A 23,070-nucleotide genomic window follows, 5' to 3' on the forward strand; every position below is an offset into this window, starting at 1 on the left:
GGGATTTGGCAGCCAGTGACCAGCATATGAACTGATATCCCTGACACAATCCACAAGTACGACACCATACAAAAGCTTTCTCTTTTTTTCAAAGCTGTTTCTTTGTGTTCTATTCGCATTCAATTTGGTTAAATCTGTTTCTGCTACTCCTTCTTATAATGAATCCAACCCAAGTAAAGCTATCTTTTTTCTTGCTAAAGTCAAAGAATTGTGATGTTAAGTGGGTTTTCCTTTCAGTACATCACGTTCCAACTAGTCCTCCATAACCATGTCTTTCTCACCAGGGTGAACCAAGAGAAAATGAAGAAACAGCGGGAGACAATAATCCCCTTGCCCCCCAATACTGCTCCACCTGCCTATCCCCCTGGTATGAACAAAAGTCGTGCTGCTGCCCTGACAACACAAAATGACCAAGGTAAAACAACCCAAGAAATCAGCTGGTGTTACCAAATGTAGTCTGAAATGTTTCTGCAAAAGATATTAGGAGAGAGCTCCTGATAAGAATGCTGATCCCTGTATTCACCATTGTTCTTTATAATTTTGTTCCATTGTACAGTTTAGAAGTAGAAGTAAGTAAGTCAATTCCTTTCTTTTGGTGAAGAAAATTCTGTCTGTGTGTGGTGACTAACTCTTGATTGTTTTCCAACAGTGGAACACAACAAGAGAAAACTCAGTCAGTCAGAACATGAGGAATCACATGAAGCCGCTGTTCACAGGATTGAGAAAGATGTGGTAAGTGGCTTGGAATTCTTTCTCAAAATACTTACCCTCAGTTGAGCATACCGGATATTAATAGTGCTAGTCGTTGTAGATTTCTGACAATGAGGTTGAATTTATTTATCTGATTGCGAAGGTTTTGGAAGTTATTGACAGTGATGATGTTAGAAAAATCATTCCGCACTAAATAGTGGAAAGAGGATAGAAAATTGAATTTGCACGCAAATCACAGGAAAATGTATCCATCATGTCTGCACTTTCTGAGGAGATTGAGGTAGACAAGGTTGCCTGCCCCCATTCTCACAATTTTCTCCTGGAACACCATCGAGTTACATTATCACTGTCCAATGGAGTCTTGCAATTGCAAGTGAAATGTCCAAGATGATCTCCCACAGTTATACTGCACCAACTCCGATGCTTCCGAGTAGCAGTCTGCAGCCAGGTCAGTTCCTCCGAACCCAAACCAGCTCCTACGACATGCCAACAGGCTCCTCTGATATCCCAACCAGCTCCTTCGATATCCTGACTGGCACCTCCGATATACCCACCAGCAACTTCGGCACCTCAGCTAATACATTCGATATCTTGGCCAGCTCCGCCACTGACACCTGTCCAGCTACTCCAATCAATGACCAGCTCACTGATGGAGTAGCCCTGCAGTACCTGATGCTCTTCGAGTAGATTTGTCTTTAATCCATAAAAAAACATATTTTGCAAATAAAAAAACACCTATGGTTGGCCCCAAGAGGTCATTGCATTCACACGCATCGACATCTTACCAGAAGTTGTTTTCCCTCAGACTGTGTGACTAATGAATACCCTGCCACCACCGAGCTGTTTACTGTTTACCCATGCTGCGCTCTTTAATTTATATTTTATTAACTTACTTCTGGTAATATTTCGGTGCTGTGTGCGATGTATGTTTTGTGGTCCAGAGGCAAGTTGTTACATTTGGTTGTATATAGGTACAGTCAGATGACAATAAACTTGCACTTGAACTTGTGCCAGAATCGAATATTAGTCAACAAAACAGTAAATGATCAACAGGAACCCTTAAGGATGGAGATGGTTCACATACAGTGAAGACGCATCCCATAGTGGCAAGAAAGGGAATCAAGTTAGTGCTCAGCAGGTGCTTAATTAAAATTAACTGCACAATGGGCCTTTGACAAAGAAAAATGTAATATATAAAAGAAAATGTCAAACCAGTACGTGAAGTACAGAAAATACCTTTAAGAAACACAATAAAACAAAACAGCATAAATTAGCTGATAACATAGAATGGAACCCAATAGTTTTTTTTAAATAAGCGCAAAAATATTAAAAGGGAGGTCAAAAGGGGGAAACAGCTATATAGAGAGATGTCAATGATGATGTACTGACTGAAAAATTTATGTCTATTTTCAAAAAAACAGAGGATGCAACATAGAAGGGGAAGTATTGTATAGACCAGGGGTCGGCAACCTTTACCACTGAAAGAGCCATTTCGACCCGTTTCCCACAGAAAAGAAAACACTGGGAGCCACAAAACCCGTTTGACATTTAAAATGAAATAACACTGAATACGTTTTTTTTTGCCTTTATGCTATGTATGAACAAACTATAATGTGTTGCATTTATGAAATCGATGAACTCCTGCAGAGAAAACGAAATTACATTTCTGCATGCAACAAAGACATTTTGAGCTCCGAAAAAAAGACGTTGGGTTGAAGGTTACTTTTAAGTAAAATACTCAATGTCTATTTGAGTCCTTCTTGTATTTATGAAAAACGCCGAACTTAAATTGTCCGCCAGCAGCAAACCAAAAATAACGTCAGTCAGCTGTCAACCTGAAAAATAAAAGAACTATTTCACTGAACAATGAAAAAATATGAATATATGTAAAATAATAGGCAATTAAAATATTTATCATACTTGGTTAATGGGATTTCTGCTCCTGGACCTCAGCGCACAGTGTCTGCACATCAGGGCTGTATGACGTCACCTTCATCTTTACACAGGATCGCAAGCTGTCATCTATGAGGCGTGCGCGATGTTTGTTTTTAATAAAGTTCATGTTGGAGACACCTGCTCACATACATTTGTGGATCCAAAGATCGACAGGACTCCAAGCGCATACTTTTTAATGTTTACATAAATGTCGGGGATAGCATTCCATGTTTCGAACACAAGTTTGTCTGGTTGGAGGGGGTTTTCAATATCACTCCATTTGTGATGCTGAGCAAGAACAGCCTTCTGACGGACAACATCTTCAAGGTCTGCTGTCAAGCGTCTAAACTTGGACACCCATATGTCTTTGTCGGCTATGTCGGCCAGTTCCATCTCAAGATCAGGTTGACTCACACCTGCCAATGAAGTCATATTCAGTAGGAATGGATCGATGCTTAGGGGAGTGACCGGGAAGGATAATGTGTTTTTTTCCTCTCTGAACTCACAGAAGCGTTTCCCAAATGATGTTTGCATTGCGATGATTGCAGAATGTAAATACTCCGAATTTATCATGTCATGAGCTTGTTTGAACTCTCTCAAGTTGGGGAAGTGAGACAATGTGCCTTTCTGTAAATCTCTGGCAAGCACTGTCAACTTGTGCTCGAATGCCAAAACATCCTCCAACATGTGCAGGGCTGTGTGTCCTTTCCCCTGAAGAGCTGTGTTCACCGTGTTCAGGTGCATTGTCATGTCTACCATGAAGTGTAGCTTTTCCAGCCACTCTGGCTGTTCCATCTCAGGAAAGGTGAGCCTTTTGCTGCCCAGGAAAGTTTTCACTTCTTCCAGTCACGCGACAAAGCGTTTCAGTACCTCCCCTCTTGACAGCCACCGGACTTTGTTGTGCAGCAGGAGATCAGAATATGCGCTTTTCAGCTCGTCCAGTAACAAACGGATTTGACGGTGATTTAAACTTTTTGCCATTATTTTATTGACAATCTGAATGACAACATCCATTACTTCTGTGCATTCCGGAGGAAATGTTTGAACGCACAGTGCCTCTTGGTGCAAGATGCAGTGAAAAGTCAGCAGCTTTCTGTCCAGCGACTTCTGCAGTAAAGCCACAAATCCCTTGTGTACTCCTGTCGTACTTGGTGCCCCATCAGTAGCTACTGACACCAGGTGGGTGGTCTTTATTCCTTTGGCTCTTAAACAATTCAAGACAGCCTCACAGATGTCCTCCCTCCCGTGTTTGGCCTCTTAGAGGTAGCAACTCAATCATTTCTTCCTGTGGCCCGGCAGAGTTTACATACCAGCAGAACAGCACTATTTGTTCAATATCACCTTTGTCTTTAGACTCATCACAGGCAATCGAGTAGGCCACAGCTGAATTTATGTCTTTAATTTGCTGTCTTGTGATGTCTTCTGCCATTTTTATGGTTCTGTCTTTGACAGTCGTTGCAGAGAGGGGCATATCCCTGATTTTCTGCACAATTTCACTCTTGTTTTTAAAGTCCGTGAATAGATGTTCTGAAATCTTACTGTAAGATTCTTTTATATATTCACCATCTGTAAACTGCTTCCTGTGCCTGACTATTTCCTGAGCGGCAACAAAACTAGCATATGTAGTTGATTTTCCAGACTTCATCCACTTCTTGAAATGATTTTTGCTCAGATCAACCTTCCGCATCAGTTCCGAAACGACTTTTTTTGTCTCATCTCCATCCGGATATTTTTGAGCAAAGGCTGCGTGTTTATTCTGGAAATGTCTTGCGACTTTTGACTTTTTGTTGTTTGCTAGTTTCTCATTGCATATTAAGCATACCGGTAAACCAGTCTCGTCAGCAGTGAAAGCAAATGAATCTGCCCACGTATCATTAAACGTTCTGTTTTCTTCAGTCACTTTTCTTTTTTTAGAATTCTCCATAGTTAGCCTACCTTGGATCGAAAAATTAAAGAAATCACGCACTGGCGGGTGTCAGGCATTGGCAGTGGTAACGTATATTAATAGCGACAAAAAACACGTTTTATTTAGATTGTACAAGATCACCATAATCTTCAAATTTAGAGTTACATTTCAAAAGCTAACAAACATAAAATACATTTTAATTAAATACTCATCATTTATTTTCCAAAGCCACAGGGAGCCGCAGCACAGAGATGAAAGAGCCGCGGGTTGCCGAACCCTGGTATAGGCAAAGCAGAGGTGCTTAAAAAGATTTTCAGATCAAAAGCAGAAAAGCAATGTATTACAAAGGGGCATTGGATTCGTGAACACAGTGATTATTTTACTATCCTTTTTAGATACACAACACTACTAGAGGATGTAATTGCAAAAATTATATCCCTGTTTTCTGAAGTTGGGAAGGAATGAACACAGTATTTCAAGGCCAGATACATGAAATGTTGGTTCATTATAGTCTTATTGGGATAATAATGAGGGACAAAATGAATTGGCACTTGGATAGCATAAGGTAATACATGAGAATGAGAATGGACTTGCTAATGGAAATTATATTTTCAAACTTGATTGATTTCTCTGCTGAAGGACCTGAGCAGATTAGCTTAATGAGGTTGATGGTGGAGGAAACTGAAGTCACTATTCCATGTCCTTGCAGAGACAAGCACTGAAGGCAGGTCTCTTTGACCTTCCACATACTCCAAACACTGATATGTTTCTTCCTAAAACTATGGCCAGATTTATGTGGACTCCAAGGTTGAATTGGGCTGATGAAGGACCTCAGTCCTAGACTATGCCTCACCAGCTCAATCCATGTGAAAACCAGTGGCAGTTCACCACAACACATATGGTATCATTTGGCATAGAGTGACATGGAGTCTACAGATTTAATTGTAGTGCTCAGAAATGGGCCTTTCAGCCCGTTGCATCGAACCCTTGTCAAACTTTGTGCCTATCTAAATTAATCCTATTTTCATACATTAGATCTGAATACTTCTATGCCTTGCCTATTAAAGTGCATGTCTAAATTTCTCTTAAGCATAATAATTTTATCAGGCCCCACAGAGAGAGAGAATTCTGGATATTAACCATTCACTGTGTATAAATAAAAAACTTTTCCTTTAAAATCTCTATAAAATTCCTTCTTCCACTTTAAACTCCATGTCCTCCATGGGAAAAAAGGTTTACAACTATCCTATCTATGGTCCTAATAACTTTAAATAACTACAAGTTATTACTAACCTCCTTTTCTCCAAACCATCCAGTCTTTCTCCATAACTAAAGTCAGCTGATACAGGTAACATCCTGATGAATCTCGTCTGCCCTCTCTCCAGCTTACAGTGCTCTAAATGCCACCTAACATCTTGTACATGTCGCAGCAGAAAATCCCTACTTTGTTCATTTATTTATCCACCCTCCCTGACCACTGGCACTTTCCCCTTCAACCAAAAGAAATGCTACACTTGTCCAAGCAACACACACAAGATGCTAGCGGAACACAGCAAGCCAGGCAGCATTTATAGGGAGAAGCGCTGTCGACGATTCGGACTAACTTCGTCTGGACTAACTGAAAGAAAAGATAGTAAGAGATCTGAAAGTGGGAGGGGAAGGGGGAAATGCGAAATGATAGGAGAAGACAGGAGGGGGTGGGGCGAAGCTGAGAGCTGGAAAGGTGATTGGCAAAAGGGCTACAAAGCTGGAGAAGGGAAAGAATCATGGGACAGGAAGCCTAAGGAGAAAGAAAGGGGGATACAGAGCTGGAGAAGGGAAAAGATCATGGGATGGGAGGTCTAGGGAAAGAAAGGGGGAAAATCTCTTACTATCTTTCAGTTAGTCCTGCCAAAGGGTCTCGGCCTGAAACATCGACAGTGCTTCTTCCTATAGATGCTGCCTGGCCTGCTGTGTTCTGCCACCATTGTGTGTGTGTTGCCAGTACATTATTCACAGTTCCATGTGACCTACCTCCTGCATAGGATTTCAGCTTGTATCTTATGCAAAGCAAAACGTTCTATACCTACTAACTCTATCTTTTCAACCAGTCACATCCTCAAAGAACTCCAGGAGATTAGTCAAGTATGATTTTGCTTTCATAATCTCCAAAAGCCAATGCCTTATAAAGACTGGATTAATCATTAAAGGCCTCACCATCTAAGACAGGCCCTCTTCTCATTTCTACAACCATGGAGGAGGTATAGGAGCCACACTCAATGTTTTAAGGAAAGCTTCTTACCCTCTGCCATTAGATTTCTAAATGGTCCATGAACTCATGAATACAATCTCACTGCTCAGCATTCGCACTATTTATTTATACTGTATAGTGTAAATTATAGTAGCATCTTATGTGTTGCACTATACCATTCCCACTAAACAACAAATTTTGCAATGTATTTTAGCGATAACAACACTTGTCCATACACATTCTGCTTCTCCACCACCCAAGACCTAAAAAGACTTCTAGTTCAGGCAAGATTTCACCTGCAGCCGCTCTAGTCTCATCTACAACATTTAGTGCTCTCATTGTGGTGTCTTCTACATCAGCCAAACCAAGTGTAGACTAGGCAACCATTCATGGACAGCTCTATTTGAATCAGAATCAGCTTTAACATCACTGGCACTTGTCACGAAATGTGTTATTTTGCGGCAGCAGAGCATTGTAATAATAATTTTAAAAACTGTAAATTACAATAAGCATATAGAAAAAAATAGTAGTGCAAAAAGAAAGGGAAAAATATGTACTGAGGTAGTGTTCTTGAGTTCATTGTCCATTCAGAAATCTGATGGCGGAAAGGAAGAAGCTGTTCCTGAAATGTTGAGTGTCAACTGAGGCTGTGTGGCTTCAGGGTCCTCTACCTCCTTCCTGACGGTAGCAATGAGAAGAGAACATGCTCAGGGTGATGGGGCCTTTAATGTGTACAAGTTTACAGGTGATACAAAGGTAGGTGGAGGAGCATTTAATGTTGATGAAGCAACAGGGCTACAGAAGGACTTTAACAGATTAGGAGAATGGGCAAAGAAGTGGCCAATGGAATACTGATTTGGGAAGTGCATGGTCATGTACTTTGGCAGAAGAAATAAAAGTGTGGATTCTCTTCTAAATTGAGAGAAAATTCAAAAATCAGAGGCACAAGGGGACTTGGGAGTCTTCGTGCATGATTTCCTATATGTAATTTGCAGCTTGAGTCAGTGGTGAGGAAAGCAAATGCAATATTAGTATTCATTTTAAGAGGATTAGAATATAAACGCAAGGATGTAATTTTAAGGCACTGGTGAGGTCATATTAGGAATATTGTGAGCAATTTTGTGCCCCTTATCTAAGAAAAGATCTGCTGACATTGGAAAGGGTTCAAAGAAGGTTCATGAAAATGATTCTGGGATTGAAAGGGTCATCATATGAAGAGCATTTGATGGCTCTGTGCTTGTACTCACTGGAATTCAAAAGAATGAGGGGAATCTCATTGAAACCTATCAAATGTTGAAAGGCCTCAACAGAGTAGATTTGGAGAGGATGTTTCCTATGGTGGAAGAGTCTAAGACCAGTGGACACAGCCTCAGACTAGAGGGGCATCCTTTTAGAATGGAGATGAGGAGGAATTTCTTTAGTCACTGAATCTTTTGAATTCATTGCCACAGGTGGCTATTTAAGCCAAGTCATTGGGTATGTTTAAGGCAGAGCTTGATAGAATATTGATTAGTGAGGGCATGGAGGGATATGGAGAGAAGGCAAGAGGTTTGGGCTGACCGGAAAATAGTTCAGCCATGATGAGATGGCGGAGCAGACTCAATTGGCCAAATGGCCTAATTCTGCTCCTATATCTCATGGTCTTATGGTCTTAATAATGGATGCCACCTTTTTGAGGCATCGTCTTTTGTAGGTGTCTCAGATGCTGGGGAGGCTGGTACAAATGTTGGAATTTGCTGAGCTTACGAATATCAGCAGCTTTTTCCATTCCAGTGGCCCCGTCATACCAGGTGGTGACGCCACCAGTTACAATCCTTTGTATGGTACATCTGTGGAAATTTGCGAGTCTTTGGTGGCATATCAATTCTCCTCAAACTCCTAATGAAATATAACTGCTGTCATTCCTTCTTTGTAATTGAATCAATGTGTTGAGCCCAGGGTATATCCTCAGAGGTGTTGACACCCAGGAACTTGAAACTGCTCATCCTTTCCACTTCTTATCCCTTAATGTGGACTGGTAAGTGTTCCCTCAACTTCCCCTTCCTGAAGGCCACAATAAATTCAGTTCCATTTTGTAACTCTAGTATCTAATCAAAAGAAAAACATGACAGCCCAGGATAAATAGTCTGCTTGTTTTTTTCTTTAGTGAGGTGCTCACATATGACATGGTGGCATAATGACATATTCTATTCATGTTAATCTTACCTATAACCCATAATGAATTATCTAAACAAAGAATGCTTAATCAAACAATATATTAACAATATTACTCAACTATTAACGAAATATTAAATATACCACACTCCTCTCTGCTGAGCTACAAACTCCAACTCAATATAGAATGCATTTCAACTCAAGTATGTAACACACTTCTCTCTAGTCGTCATATACATACACAGTATATTATACAGTACAACTGCCATATAGACATCCACATCATAGTAAATTTTAAATTCTTTTATTCATGCCTAAAGATATAATCATGGAGGATTTCTTACTCTTGTTAGATAATGTCTTTCCTGACCTACTGATGTGATATGGGTTCAGGTCCTTGCTTCTGCCTTCTAACCATAGTCAACCTCTCAAAACATTTCCTTAAAGTAGATGTGAATGCCACTGAGTGATGGTCTTTGAGACAGCTCACCCTGTTCTTGGGCCCTTCGCATGTCATTTCAACTCCCCTTTCTATTCCCACACCAATCTATCTGTCTTCATCATTGACCACTGTCAGGATGAGGACAACAACAATCTAGAATAACAATGCCTTATCCTGAGGCTGTGCCCTCTTGTCCTGGACTCTCCCACCATGTGAAATATCCTTTCCACATCTGCTCTGTGTAGGCCTTTCAACATTCAGAAGGCTTCAACGAGATCTCTTCCCCAACCTCATTCCTTCTAAACTTCAGAGACTACCGACCCAGAGCTATCAAACATTCCTCGTATGATAACCCTTTCCTTCCAGGAATCACTTTATGCTGATTCTCCTCCAATCAATCCGCAGTGGGAGTTATTAACAATGGCCAATCAAACTACCAAAGTGCATACCCTTGGTGGTGTGGAAGGAAACAGCAGCACCTGGGAAAATGTGCAATCACCACACAGACAGTGCTACAGGTCCGGATAGAAACCAGGCGGCAACACTACTGCCTTACTATAATTCTTAACCATAATCCGTGTCACATATTGCCATTGTTCATAATACTTACAGTACATTGGCTATATACTAATTTAATACAGTCTATAGTTATCATAGCAATCTATTGAAATATTCTATAATGTTAATGATTAGGACATTAAGATATATAAGTCATATATATACATATATATGTCCACTTAAACCAATACATGTGGAACAGCAAACTCCAGGGAATCTACAGATGCTGGAAATTCAAGCGACACACACAAAATGCTGGTGAAACGCAGCAGGCCAGGCAGCATCTATAGGGAGAAGCACTGTCGACGTTTCAAGCCGAGACCCTTTGTCGGGACTAACTGAAAGGAAAGATAGTAAGAGATTTGAAAGTTGGAGGGGAAGGGGAAAATGTGAAATGGTAGGAGAAGACCGGAGGGGGTGGGGTGAAGCTGAGAGCTGGAAAGGTGATTGACAAAAGAGATTCAGAGCTGGAGAAGGGAAACGATCATGGGGTGGAAGTCCTAGGGAGAAAGAAAGGGGGAGGGGAACACCAGAGGGAGATGGAGAATGGGCAGAGTGAACAGGCATATGGAACAGTACATTATTATGTTCAGACCCTACAGATACTATCTCCTTCAATGTTTCTCCTGAGGCCAACACTTTAATTCTGTCCGCTCCTCAGACTGTTTTCTTGCATGTCTCTTTTTGTCCATGTTTATTTATTTTCCAGAGACTATGACTTGAATTGCATTTAATTATGACTTTATTTGGTACATTAGGTGTCTTAAGCAACAAATGCAAATGAATAAACCTTAGCCCTCTATTCCAAATTAAAATTTATGCACCATATGTTTGAAATTATTGGTATCTAGGTCAAACCTTATTTCTCATTAGTATTTCTAGAATTACTTTAGCTATAGCTTTATTCCCATGCAGTAATATCTTTAGAAGGCATTTTTGTCAACCATTGTGATTGTTAAACTAATTAATTCAAGGACATCACACACAGATTTAAATCTAAATTGGCACTACGCTACAATTCAAAGTAAATTTATCAAATTACGTTTGCAAATGTTGAAAGGATTATTTGTTATCAAATTATGTATCCATATACAACTTGAAATTTGTCTTCTCCAGATAACCACAAAATAAAGGAATTATGTGAAAGTCAACATGAAAGTATACATCACCATATCCTGACATAATTTTTCTTGTAGTCATTCACAGTAGAACAAAGGAGTACGATAGAATCAATGAAAATCTATATACAAAGACTGACAAGCTGTGCATATACAAAAAGAAACTATTGTTAATAGTAAATAAATAATACGGAGAACATGAGTTAAAGTGTCCTTGAATGCGAGTCCGTAGGCTGTGTTCAGCATTGTGGTGAATGAAGATGTCCAGGCTGGTTCAGGAACCTGATGACTGAAGGTTAATAATTGTACCTGAGCTTGGTGTTTTGGGATCTAAGGCTGCTGTACCTCCTTCCTGACTGTGATAGCAGGAAGGGAACATGGACTGGATTGTGGATATCCTAGATAATGGGCGCTGCTCTCTTGTGACAGCATTCTTTGTAGAAGCACAAAGTGGTGGGGAGGGCTTTTTCTGTAACGAACTGGGCTACAAGTACCGCTTTTTGTAGGCCTTTCCATTTTTGGACATTGGTGTTCCCATGTTCGGCCGTGAGACAACCAGTCAGGATAGTCACCACTGTGTATCTATACAAGTTTGTCAAAGAGTTAGATGATATGCCAAATTTGTGCAAACTTCTAAGAAAGTAGAGGCGTTGCTGTGTCCTTCATAATGCCATTGATGTGCTGGACCCAGGACAGATCTTCTGATATGCTAACACACAAGAATTTAAAGTTGCTCTCCACCTCTGATCTCCAAATGAGCACTGGCTCGTGGACCAACGTTTTTTCCGCCTGCAGTCAGCAATTAACCCTTTGGTTTTGCTGATGTTGAGTGAGAGTTTGTTGCAGAAACACTCAACCAGATTTTCAATCTTCCTCCTATATGCCAATTCATCACCACCTTTATTTTCGACAATAACAGTGATGTCATCAGCAAGCTTAAATCTGGCGTTTTAGCTGTACTTAGCCTCAATGTCATAAGCACAGTCATAAGTCATAAAGTGAAGAGAGTAGAGATGGTGATTGTGGAGGAGATGTTGCTGCTAATCCATACTGACTGGGGTTTGCAAATGAGGGAGTCGAGAATCTAGTTACACAAGAAGCTACTGCCGCCTAAGTCTTGGAGCTTTTGGATTAGGTTTGAAGGGATGATGATAGTAAATGTTGAGCTGTAGTCAATGAAGAGCATCCTGATGTATGCATCCTCACTATCCAGAAGTTCCAGAGCTGAATGGAGAGCCAATGAAATGGATGTGCTGTTGACATTTTGTGACAGTAGGCAAACTGGATCAGATCCAAATCTCTCCTCAGGCAGGAGATGATATTAGCGCAGGTCTTCAGTGCTACGCTATGCTATCTTGTCACCACACCATAGAGGGTCCTACCTTCTTAAGAGGGAAATCAGAACGACAAAGAGAGGCTATAAGAGGGAAATGGCAGGTAAGATTAAGGAATATCCCAAGATGTTCTCCAACTATATTCAGAGTAAAAGGATTGATAGGGAAAGAGGATAAGGATTGATATTTGAGATCTGCAGGACTGTCTAATTCTTGAGCCACAAAGATGGGTGGGATTTTTAATGAATATTTATTGAAGAGAAAATCATGGTTGCTCAAGAGCTATGGGAAACTTGTGGAGATGTTTTAAAGGACATTTATATTACCAGGGAAGAGCAATTTGTAGCCTTACAGTCCAACAGGGTGGATAAGACCCCAGGGCCCAACCAAATGCATCCTTGGATTTTGTGAGGTGCTAAACAGGAAATTGCAGAGGCCCTCATAGAGATAGCTGCTTCATCATTAGCCACTAGTAAAGTTCCTGAAGACAAAGGTTACTAATGTTGTTCTGTTATTTAAAAAGTAGAGCAAGGACAAGCTAGAGAACTACAGGTCAATGAGGCTGACGTCGTGGTGGAGAAGTTACTAGAAGTACCTGGGTTTCAGCACCTAAGTTACAGAGAAAGGTTGAACAAGTTAGGTCTTTATTCTTTGGAGCATAGAAGGTTGAGGGGGTACTTGATAAGAGGTATTTAAAATTATGAGGGGGATAGATAGAGTTGACGTGGATAGGCTTTTTCCATTGAGAGCAGGGGAGATTCAAACAAGAGGACATGAGTTGAGAGTTAGGGGGCAAAAGTTTAGGGGTAACACGAGGGAAAATTTCTTTACTCAGAGAGTGGTAGCTATGTGGAACGAGCTTCCAGTAGAAGTGGTAGAGGCAGGTTCAGTATTGTCATTTAAAGTAAAATTGGACAGGTATATGGACAGGAAAGGAATGGAGGGTTATGGGCTGAGTGCAGGTTAGTGGGACTAGGTGAGAGTAAGCGTTCGGCATGGACTAGAAGGGCCGAGATGGCCTGTTTCCGTGCTGTAATTGTTATATGGTTATATGATTATAGCTCTGAGGGGCAGGATCTACAAGCATTTAGATAGACAAAATCTTATTAGGAGGAGTCGGCATGGCCTTATGTGGGAATTCATGGTTAAGAAACCATGAGAGTTTTTTGAAGAGCTAACCAATAAAGGTAGGTGAGGGTGGGGAGTGGATATTGTCTATTTGGACTTTAGCAAGGCCTTCAACAAAGTCCCATACGGTAGACTGGTCTGGAAGGTTAGGTCTCATGCAATCCTGGGAGAGCTAGTTAGGTGGGGTCAAAGTTGACTCACTTGTAGGAAGCAGAATTTGCTTGAACGTTGTTTCTCAAAATGAAGTCTGGTGACCAGTGATGTGCTCAGAGGTCAGCATTAGGACCCTAATTCTTAATTATTTATATAAAAGAGTTGGATGGAAATGCACAAGGCTTGATCAGTAAGTTTGCAGTTGACAGAAAATTAGAAGAGCTTGTTCACAGTGAAGAAGCTTATTGTAGATTATAAGATGATCTAGATCAGTTCATGAAGTGGGCTGAGGAGTGGCAAATGGATTTCAATACAAATAATTGTGAGCCAACCAAACCAACATAGGACTTATGGTAGGACACTAGGGAGTGTAATGAAACAGAAGGACTTAGGAATACACATATATATTTTGTTGAAAGTGATGTCACATGTAGAAAGGATGGTGACAATGCATCAGTCAGTCAGGGAATGGAGGACTGGGACAATACATTGCAGTTGTATAACTCATTGGTGAGGCCACACTTGGAGTTCTTCGTGCAGGTTTGGTCACACAGTTTTATGAAAGATGTGGTTAAATTGGAAAAGAGTGCAGAAAAGATTTTCAAGGATGTTGCCTGGATTAGAGGGGCTGAGTCATAGGGATAGTGTGGCCAGGTGAGGTCTTTATTCTTTGAAATATAGGAGAATGAAGAACAAACTTATAAAAATGTTTTATTTTATCAGAGGCAAAGATAAGATGGATGGAAACAATCTTGTCCCTCGAATAGGAGAAACCAAAACCAGGGGGCATAGATTTAGGATGAGAGATGCAAGATTTAAAAGGGAACTGAGGAGCAAATTTTTCATGTAGATAGTGGTGAACATATGGAAAGAGCTGTCAGAAGGCTGGTGCAATAATATCGTTTCAGAACTATTTGTACAGGTACATGGGGGAGGGGAATATGGGCAGAACACAGGCAATTGGGACTAGCTGGGTGAGCACCAAGGTTGTTGGGCTGAATGGCCTGTGTCCCTGTTGTCTATGACTATGGCTCTGTGCTTGATAATTGCAGGCAAGTTTTCAAACTCTTAAAGATCGTGGATCTTTTGCTCTTCTTCTTGCAGTTCAGAGGTCATTGTCATCTGCTAAAAGAATGGAAGTAAGCAGAATTCCAGCTTTTGTCTACATAGGACCCAGGGAATAACTTTGACACTTTTAAAAGAATATCCACTTAACATTAAAAAGAGCAGTAGATAACTTCTCTGCAGACTTTTCACATTGCTATCACTTCAAGTTATGGTTTATTTAATTAATAATCTTCATAGACTGTATACACTTTTAAGATTTGTGTAAAATACATTGTAAGGATACAAAATTGCACACTAATATGATTGTTAACCTAAAGAGAGAGAATAATATTGATTCTCCCCAGTTCAAATTATTCACGAGTTCTCAATTTGTAAAATGTGGAAATCTCATAATCAGGATACAGGTGTTTCATGTAACTCACAATATTAATCAGAATTACTCATAACCTTTATGGAGTTCAGGTACTTTTTTTTGCTATTAACATAGAGCTACTATCTGTAATTAAGAAAACATAGGAGACAGTTGGGGAGAGGCAGAGAGATGGAGAGCAAATGCTTTGAAGAAGCTAATAAATGATGACTCCATACTTGAGGAGGGATATATTGGCTTTGGAAGCAGTGCAGAGGAAGTTCACCAGGTTTATTCCAGAGATGAAGGGGTTAACTTATGTGGAGAGATTGAGTCGCATGGGACTATATTCTCTGGAATTCAGAAGAATGAGAGGGGATCTTATACATAATTTTGAAAGGTATAAATAAGATAGAAGCAAGAAAGTTGTTTCCATTGGTGGGTGAGACTAGAACCAGGAGACATCTCCTCAAGATTCAGGGAGAAGATTTAGGACGGAGATGCAGAGAAACTGTTTTTCCCAGAGAGTGGTGAATCTGTGGAATTCTCTGCCTAGGGAAGCAGTTGAGGCTTCTTCACTAAATATATTTAAGATACAGTTAGATAGATTTTTACATAGTAGGGGGAATTAAGGGTTATGGGGAAAAGGCAGGTAGATGGAACTGAGTTTACGAACAGATCAGCCATGATCTTATTGAAAGGCAGGGCAGGCTCGATGGGCCGGATGGCCTACTCCTGCTCCTATTTCTTTTGTTCTTATGTTCTTTCATCATGGGTTTCAATAGTTCCATTTAATTTCAGAGAATGTATATACAACCTGAAATTCTTACTCCTCAGAGACATCCATGGAAAACAGATTAATGATACTAAAAACAAATAAGTGATAGTAAGAACGTTAGAACACCAAAGCCTCCTTCTCCCCCTTCCACACACAAGCAGCAAAGCATCTACATCCATCACCCATCAAGCAGGCAATAGCAAAGCCCCCGAGAGAGACCGTGATCTGCAGTTAAACAAAGATTAATCCTTCACCTGACAATTCGACATGCCATAGGCGCGCTCTCTCTCTCTTGCTAGCTCACTCTCTTTTTCTCTCCACTATTGACAGAGTTAAGCATTTTAAAGAGACTTTCTCCATGTACTCTATAAATGATAGAAATTTTACCCCTTCTTATCTTTCTTATTTTATCTTTTCTTAGTTTGTCATATTGATTGGATATATTGTATATTCATTGATCTACTTTTCCTTTGATATGACAAAATCCCTGCCTCCTCTCAGTTTTGCAGTAATTGAATTCAACTGTGCTTTAATGAATGTCCAAATTAGTAATAACTGTAGTACTGATTTCAGATTTGGTTACACAAATCAAAAGTAATTTCTGCAACTAAATTAAACACATTTTATACACTCTAGAAATGTTGGCACTTCTCATAGGTTAGGAGCATACAGCTTTTTAAAAAGCATCATCTGAGGTAATGAATAGATAAAATATTCACAGCCGTAAAATCTGTTAAAAATCACTAACGTGATAACAAAACTAATGTATCTATACTGAAATGAGCACTTCTTACAGCAAAGTGTGGACTACAAAGAGCTTCCCAGCTCAGCTAACAGTGACTGATAATTTTGAAAGAATATCCAGCAAACATTCAGATAGACTGTCATGTAATGGATCAATTGTTATCGGGGACTAAAGAGGATGGATCCGTTTAAAATAGATCATGGAGACTTTTCAATGTTAAGGCCATAAAACAAAGCGATTCTAGGAGATGTTGAATATTCAAGCACATACTTTCAAACATTCACACATGAATTTAAACTGCAACACCTCCCAAGCTTCCTCACTTTCTGATCTTAATGCCACTCTTGTTTTCGATGCCATGCACCTGGAATGGAGATATCTAAGATCTTGGGGAAAAGATACCAGCACTCTCCAGAAACTGGTAAAACTGCGCTCAGCAATCACTTTTCATATGCAGACCTTATAACATGCAAAATGATGTTTGGTGGCAATAGAAAAATTATGCTTTTTGCTGCCCTGATTGCAAGGAGTTGAAAACTGTGCAAAGTTTATAATGAGTAGCCAAGTGGTCCACTGAATTAGTTGGCACTGGAATACACATTCATTACATGCTCTCAGCAATCTGCGCTTCCAAAGATTAGGCCAATAGAAAACCCCTTGTTCTCTTTGCTGCTATTTGGGTGGGGGGGGGGAGGTCATGGGACTGGAGGTGCAGGACCCTGAAGATCCACACTTAGTGCTTTCAGTAGGGTGTTTTATCACTTTCGTCAACACATTTCTAACTGGTCCACAAACTCATGAATGTGACCTCAATATTGCTCTTTAGCACTCATTATTTATTTACTGTAAGTAGTAGAATTTTTGCATTGTACTGCTCCCATGAAACAATAAATTTCACAACGTACATCAGTGAAGTAGCCATGAGCATGCATGTACAGAGTATGATGTCATGCAAAATAGGTTTATGCAGCAGCACAGTACATTAAACATATGACATCATATTGGAGATCAAACCAGCTAACAATGAATGGGAAGATACCAGGGAACAGTACGAAACAGAGCATTACAGTACCAGTTTCTGAAGAGTGCTGAGATCTTTTGTTTAAGGTAGTATCACATGTAGATATGGTGGTGGCGTTCATCAATGAGCTTGTTGAACGTAGGAGTGAGCAAGTTATGCTGCAGTTGTGTCAAGGTAACTGTTGTCACTGATAATAAAATAACTGAGCCCAGAACACATACACTCTTATGACTCAAGCATCCTTTTTATTATTACTTATGTACAAAGAGAACAGCATGGGCCCCTGTCACCCACACTGTTCTGAATTCTGAACAGAAAACTGCTATTTTATACAGAACTGGCTTATCAATCATGGATATTGATCATTGTAAATTGTACATGTACTGTACTCGCAAGATCTATCGCCATTCACAATCAAGGTGCTAAAGTTAATCGAAACTTCAAGCAGACAACTAATGATTTCTTGAAGTTAGTAATGACAATAGAGATAATAGATGTTAATCGAGACATTGAGTAGATGACAATGACACCTTGAAGTTAGTAAGGACAATAGAGGTGTCAAAAGTCAAGTCTGCCAATGATACTTTGAAGATGGTAAGGACAATAGAATTGTTAAAAATCAAGCAAAACTTCGAGCGGACAGCTGATGATATTTTTAAATTAGTAAAGTCAATAGAACCTTTGTTGTTAGATATGTTTCACATCTTTCTGTTATTTCGTCTGTCTCAGACCCTGTTGTGTAAGGGGAAGTGATGCTTTAGGAACACCTTTCTGTAGAAGTCTCTCTACAGGTGCCTCAATCGGTTGGCGTGAGTACACACTGCCAGTCATCCCAGCCCATCTGTCTGCAGTAAGCAAAGCTCTCGCTGGTGGTCTCACTTCAAAGGTTTCATTTGACTGCAATTGCTCCTGGTTGTGTGGCCTCCGTCGGTTGTGGTCGACCATGGGTACTGCGCCTCCGGTAGTCACTGAGAGTGGCTTCTCCAGGGTGCAAGCCAGGGCAGAGTTGATATGGAGGTCCATCTGTTGCCCGTGCAGTGGGACCCCCCTCTCCATGCTGATGACAGGTCCAAATGAACGATGAAATTTGGTACAGTTTGGTGCCAGCAGCATCGCAGGAGTTGCCGTGTCGGTGCCGGGTACAGCAGTCAGCCGCCTTCGGGACTCCAACTCCGGATTTTTCCGCAGGGTTTACTCCCAAAGCCTTTCCCGTAAGTGGGTATAGCCGCAAGGTGGCAGAGGTTTGAAATCGGAGTTTTCCCTCTCCTCGATGAGCTACCATCCATGGTTAATGACCCCCACCTGCCCGGAGCTGGTTATCCTTGCTTTATCTGCAGTTTCCAAAGTTATAAAATTACTGGTGAGGCCACAACTGGAGGATTATGTCCAGATTTGGTCACCATATTATAAGAAAGCTATTATTAAACTTGAAAAACTGTAGATAAAGTTGCCAGGATTGGGGACCTGAGTTACAAGGAAAGTTTGTGTAGATAAGGACTTTATTCCCTGGAAGATAGAAGGCAGACCTAACAGAGGTATATATGGTCATTACTGGGTGAAAGCATGTAGTCTTTTTTCCCGGGGGGGGGAGGGGGGCTGAAAACAAGAAGGCATAGGTTTAAGATCAGAGGTGAGAGATTTAAAAGGACCATCTGGGGCAGCTACTTTGTGCAAAGAGTAGTGCATATTTGGAATGAGCTGCTGAAATAATGGTTGGGGTTGGCATATTTGCAATAGTTAAAAGCCGTCTAGATAAGTACATACGCCAGCCAGTGGACTGGCGTCCACACCAGACTTCAAGGCAAGTGATCCCAGGTTCAAATCTGACTGGCTCCTTGCAGACTTTTCATATGTGCTGGGTTGAGCATTGAGTTAGCAACTTGGCCTCGTACAAAACAGATAAAACTGCTAAAGAAATGGCAACGTTGCCGCTTAATGTGCCACAAGTTGCAGAAAGGATCAATTACGGGTACATGGATAGGAAAGGCTTAGATCAGGGTTTCTCAACCCAGGTTCTGCAAGAGATCATGATTTCAAAAACCATTATTTTTTGAACTTCTCAGGATGCTAGCATTCACAGTGATGGGCAGTGTCTGAGCAGCCCCATTAGCAATCTCGTTAGAGGTCTCACAGCCTAGTATGGCAGTGCACGGTAGGATCAGCCTTATTTGGTTGAGACCATTCTCAGTTTATGATAGGAGAAAGGAGAGGCCATTGATAATTGCTGAGTGCTGTATTGCACGGAGAGGCTGATGAAGAATGTAAAGTGTGTTTTCCAAACATTGAGTGGACTTGGCCAACTTGGGCTGTACACTCGTGGATGTTTAAAAACCTGTGTGAAAACCTGGACAAAGAGCACACCAATCTCTGCTACATACAGAAACCTGGTAGCTTAGCAGAGGAAGATTTCTCAACAGGGTGTTTGAGCTGAAAGGTGAATTTCAGGAGTACTTTCAAGAAAAAAGTAGGCCGGATTTTGCTGAGTGCTTTGAAGATGAAGAATTGTTCATCATATGAACCAGTTGAACGAGTCTCTGCAAGACCCCAGAGAAAATGTTTTGCCTTCAAGTGATATGATTCCTGGATTTAAAAGGAACTGAATCTTTGGAAAAGTCATGTTGCAAAAGGAAATTTTGAAATGTTTCCACTATTACTTGGGCTTGAGAGTGAGGGAAAATAGAGGAAAGTCTCAAGTCTTCAAGTCATGTTGAAAACCACCTAGAAGAATTGCAGAGCAAAATTGAACAGTATTTTCCTCTCTGTCTCTAAATCTTCTGCTCAGCCTGAGAATTTGATTTGAGAGAAGAAGAAGAACTTTGTGAGCTGTAGTCTGTTTGGGCTTTCAAGATGAGATTTACTGGCCTGCCCCTGGACGAGTTTTATATTTCAGTGAAAGAAGAGAGTGCTGTCATTCATAGGAAAGCAGTTAACATTTTGCTGCAATTTTCAACTTCTTGCTTGGTGAGCAAGCTTTTAACACACATCAATAGCTAAGATAGAAATCATCTCATTTCAATTGAAAGTGAAATCCGTGTGTGCTTTTCTCAAGTTCGACCCAGAACTGAGTATTTGTGCAGCAGAAGACAAGCACAGATTTGACATGCTAGGCCTATATTTCAGCCTGATCAAGTCACTTAGTAAGAATATGATTTTTCAAAGTCTTAAATAAAATTGTGTCTTAAGCAATGTTATGGCCTATGGTTTTTAGTAACTTTACTATTCAACATGGTCGATAAATTTTCATGTTGTAAATAGCATTAATTAAAATAAATTTACAGCCTTTATTTAAATGAAATCTACCGAGCCTACCTTTAGAAAAATTAAATCCCATTTCAGCTTAAGCCAGTTATTTAACTGAAATTGATTATGTTCCCCTTATAGTTTTTTAAATTTTATGTAAGGGAAAGAAAGAGATTAATTTCAAGTAAAATAACCTCAGCTTAACTCCCTGTTATTTTTTCAAGAAAGGTTGGCTAAAACTTCATTCTCTACTCAACAGATCATTGACAATTATTTTTGGATTATTATATCTAAACTTAATAATCATACTGATGTACTGTGAGCTTTAGATATATTGTATTATTGTTACACTGGGGTTCCCGGAGACCTGAAGATTATTTCAAGGGTTCCTCCAGGGCAAAGAGGTTGAGAAAGATGGGTTTATGGGCCAGATGCAAGCAGATGGGACTAGCTTGCTGAGCAAAAGAGCATGGATGACTTGTGCCAAAGGGTCTATTTCCATGTTATATGACTATAACTCTGAAACCTACAGACAGGATTTATGCTGCTATTTCTTCATACAAGTGAAACAAACTCTTCATGGACGAAACTTGCTGAGCTAATATGTTTCCCTTTCATTCACTGCTGGCTTTGACCTTTAGTCTCCACACAGTGGTCATCGTCCTGTCAGCTTGATCCAGTCTGGCCATTCTCCTCTGGCTTCTCTTAATAACAAGGCATTCTTGCCCACAGAACTGCTGCTGGCTGGATGATTTTTTACGCGCCATTTTCTGTAAACTCTGGGGACTGTTGGTGAAAATTCCAGGAGATCAGCAGATTTGGAGATACTCAAACCACCCCATCTGGCACCAACAATCATTCCACAAACAAAATCACTTAGATCACATTTCTTTAGGCTGGGTCAACAATGCAGAATCTTAAGGGAACCAAGGCATGGTGAATGCCTGGATTAATTATGAAGACCATCTCACCAGCTGTTGCAAGGATTCACAGGGACCATTAAGAAAGCTGTCTGGAGCCCACATTAAGAAATCATCTCAGTCACTGTCATGCAGCCCATCTAAAGAGAGAAAGGCAGCTCAGAAAACAGTTACAGGCTTACTCTCTCCCTCAGACGTCTTCTACATTACTTTTTGTTTTTGCTTTTAAATGACATGTGATTACTTTGCACACATTGCTGTTTTATTTCCTAGAGCATAGGAGAATGAGGGAAAATTTCATAGAGGTATACAAAATTAGGAGGGGTATGGATAGGTTAACTGCTAGCAGGCTTTTTCCACTGAGGTTAGGTGAAACTAGAACTAGAGATCATGGGTTAAGAGTGAAAGGGGAACTGTTTAAGGGGGACATCTGGGGGAACTTCTTCACTCAGAGGAGGGTGAGAGTTTTGAATGAACTGGAATGTTTGCTCCAACTTTTTTACAGCTGTGCACACCAAGGAACTTTTTACTTGGCCTGAAAACAGCGCAGTACTTTAAAAGTGTTTTTTTTTAAATATGCATATTTGTTTATAACGTTTAGAATGAAAATAGAAAAATCACAAACTTTTGACTTTATTTATTGATTGAACGGTGTAATGACAATTTCAGTATAACAAAGAAAACCTTTCACGTTTTATAAACTTCTTCTAGCTGCATCCAATTCCAGCTGCATGGCAGCAAAAGCTGTGTGCGCAGGAGCATTTCAGTTACTGTGTGGCCACGCACTCACACAGCTTAGCGGGAACAGTGACGAGCTGCCAGCAGAAGTGGTGGATTCAGGTTCAATTTCAATATTTAAGAGAAATTTGGATAGGTACATGGACGGAGGGCTATGATCCGGGTGTAGGTCTAGGCTGATTAATAGTTTGCCATGAACTAGATGGGCCTAAGGGCCTGTTTCTGTGCTGTAGTATCTTATAACTATAACCCTATAATCTTTCCCAGTAGTTATCATCATGCTCTGCTTCTTGAACATACCACTGTATTTATTGCTATTGTTAATATTAATGAATTCATATTGTAATTTATACACCAAGTCGATGCATAATTTAGATACAGAGGTAATATATATTATGGATATCTTAGTAATAAATTAATTGATCTATCAATTCTATTGATTCCAAAATTTCCCCAATACATAACAGTCTCATCAAAGGTTAATTGTCGAACAGCTCATACTTGAAAGCAGCTCTAACTGTGCTATGTGGGACAAAATTCTA

At 40.3% G+C, this 23,070-nt stretch overlaps 1 protein-coding gene across 5 annotated transcripts in view; it reads left to right on the forward strand.

Moving 5' to 3' along the window:
* eps8l2 (EPS8 like 2) overlaps positions 1-23,070 on the forward strand; it is a 199,907-nt gene that overhangs the window by 122,241 nt on the left and 54,596 nt on the right. For all 5 annotated transcript variants that reach the window (XM_059975679.1, XM_059975683.1, XM_059975681.1 and 2 more), the window contains 2 exons: positions 285-415; positions 650-732. In XM_059975679.1, the coding sequence (XP_059831662.1) occupies positions 285-415; positions 650-732 (214 nt within the window). The remainder of the gene's footprint in view (positions 1-284; positions 416-649; positions 733-23,070) is intronic.

Source organism: Hypanus sabinus, chromosome 7 (genome assembly GCF_030144855.1).
Source record: "Hypanus sabinus isolate sHypSab1 chromosome 7, sHypSab1.hap1, whole genome shotgun sequence".
Classification (NCBI taxonomy): Eukaryota; Metazoa; Chordata; class Chondrichthyes; order Myliobatiformes; family Dasyatidae; genus Hypanus; species Hypanus sabinus.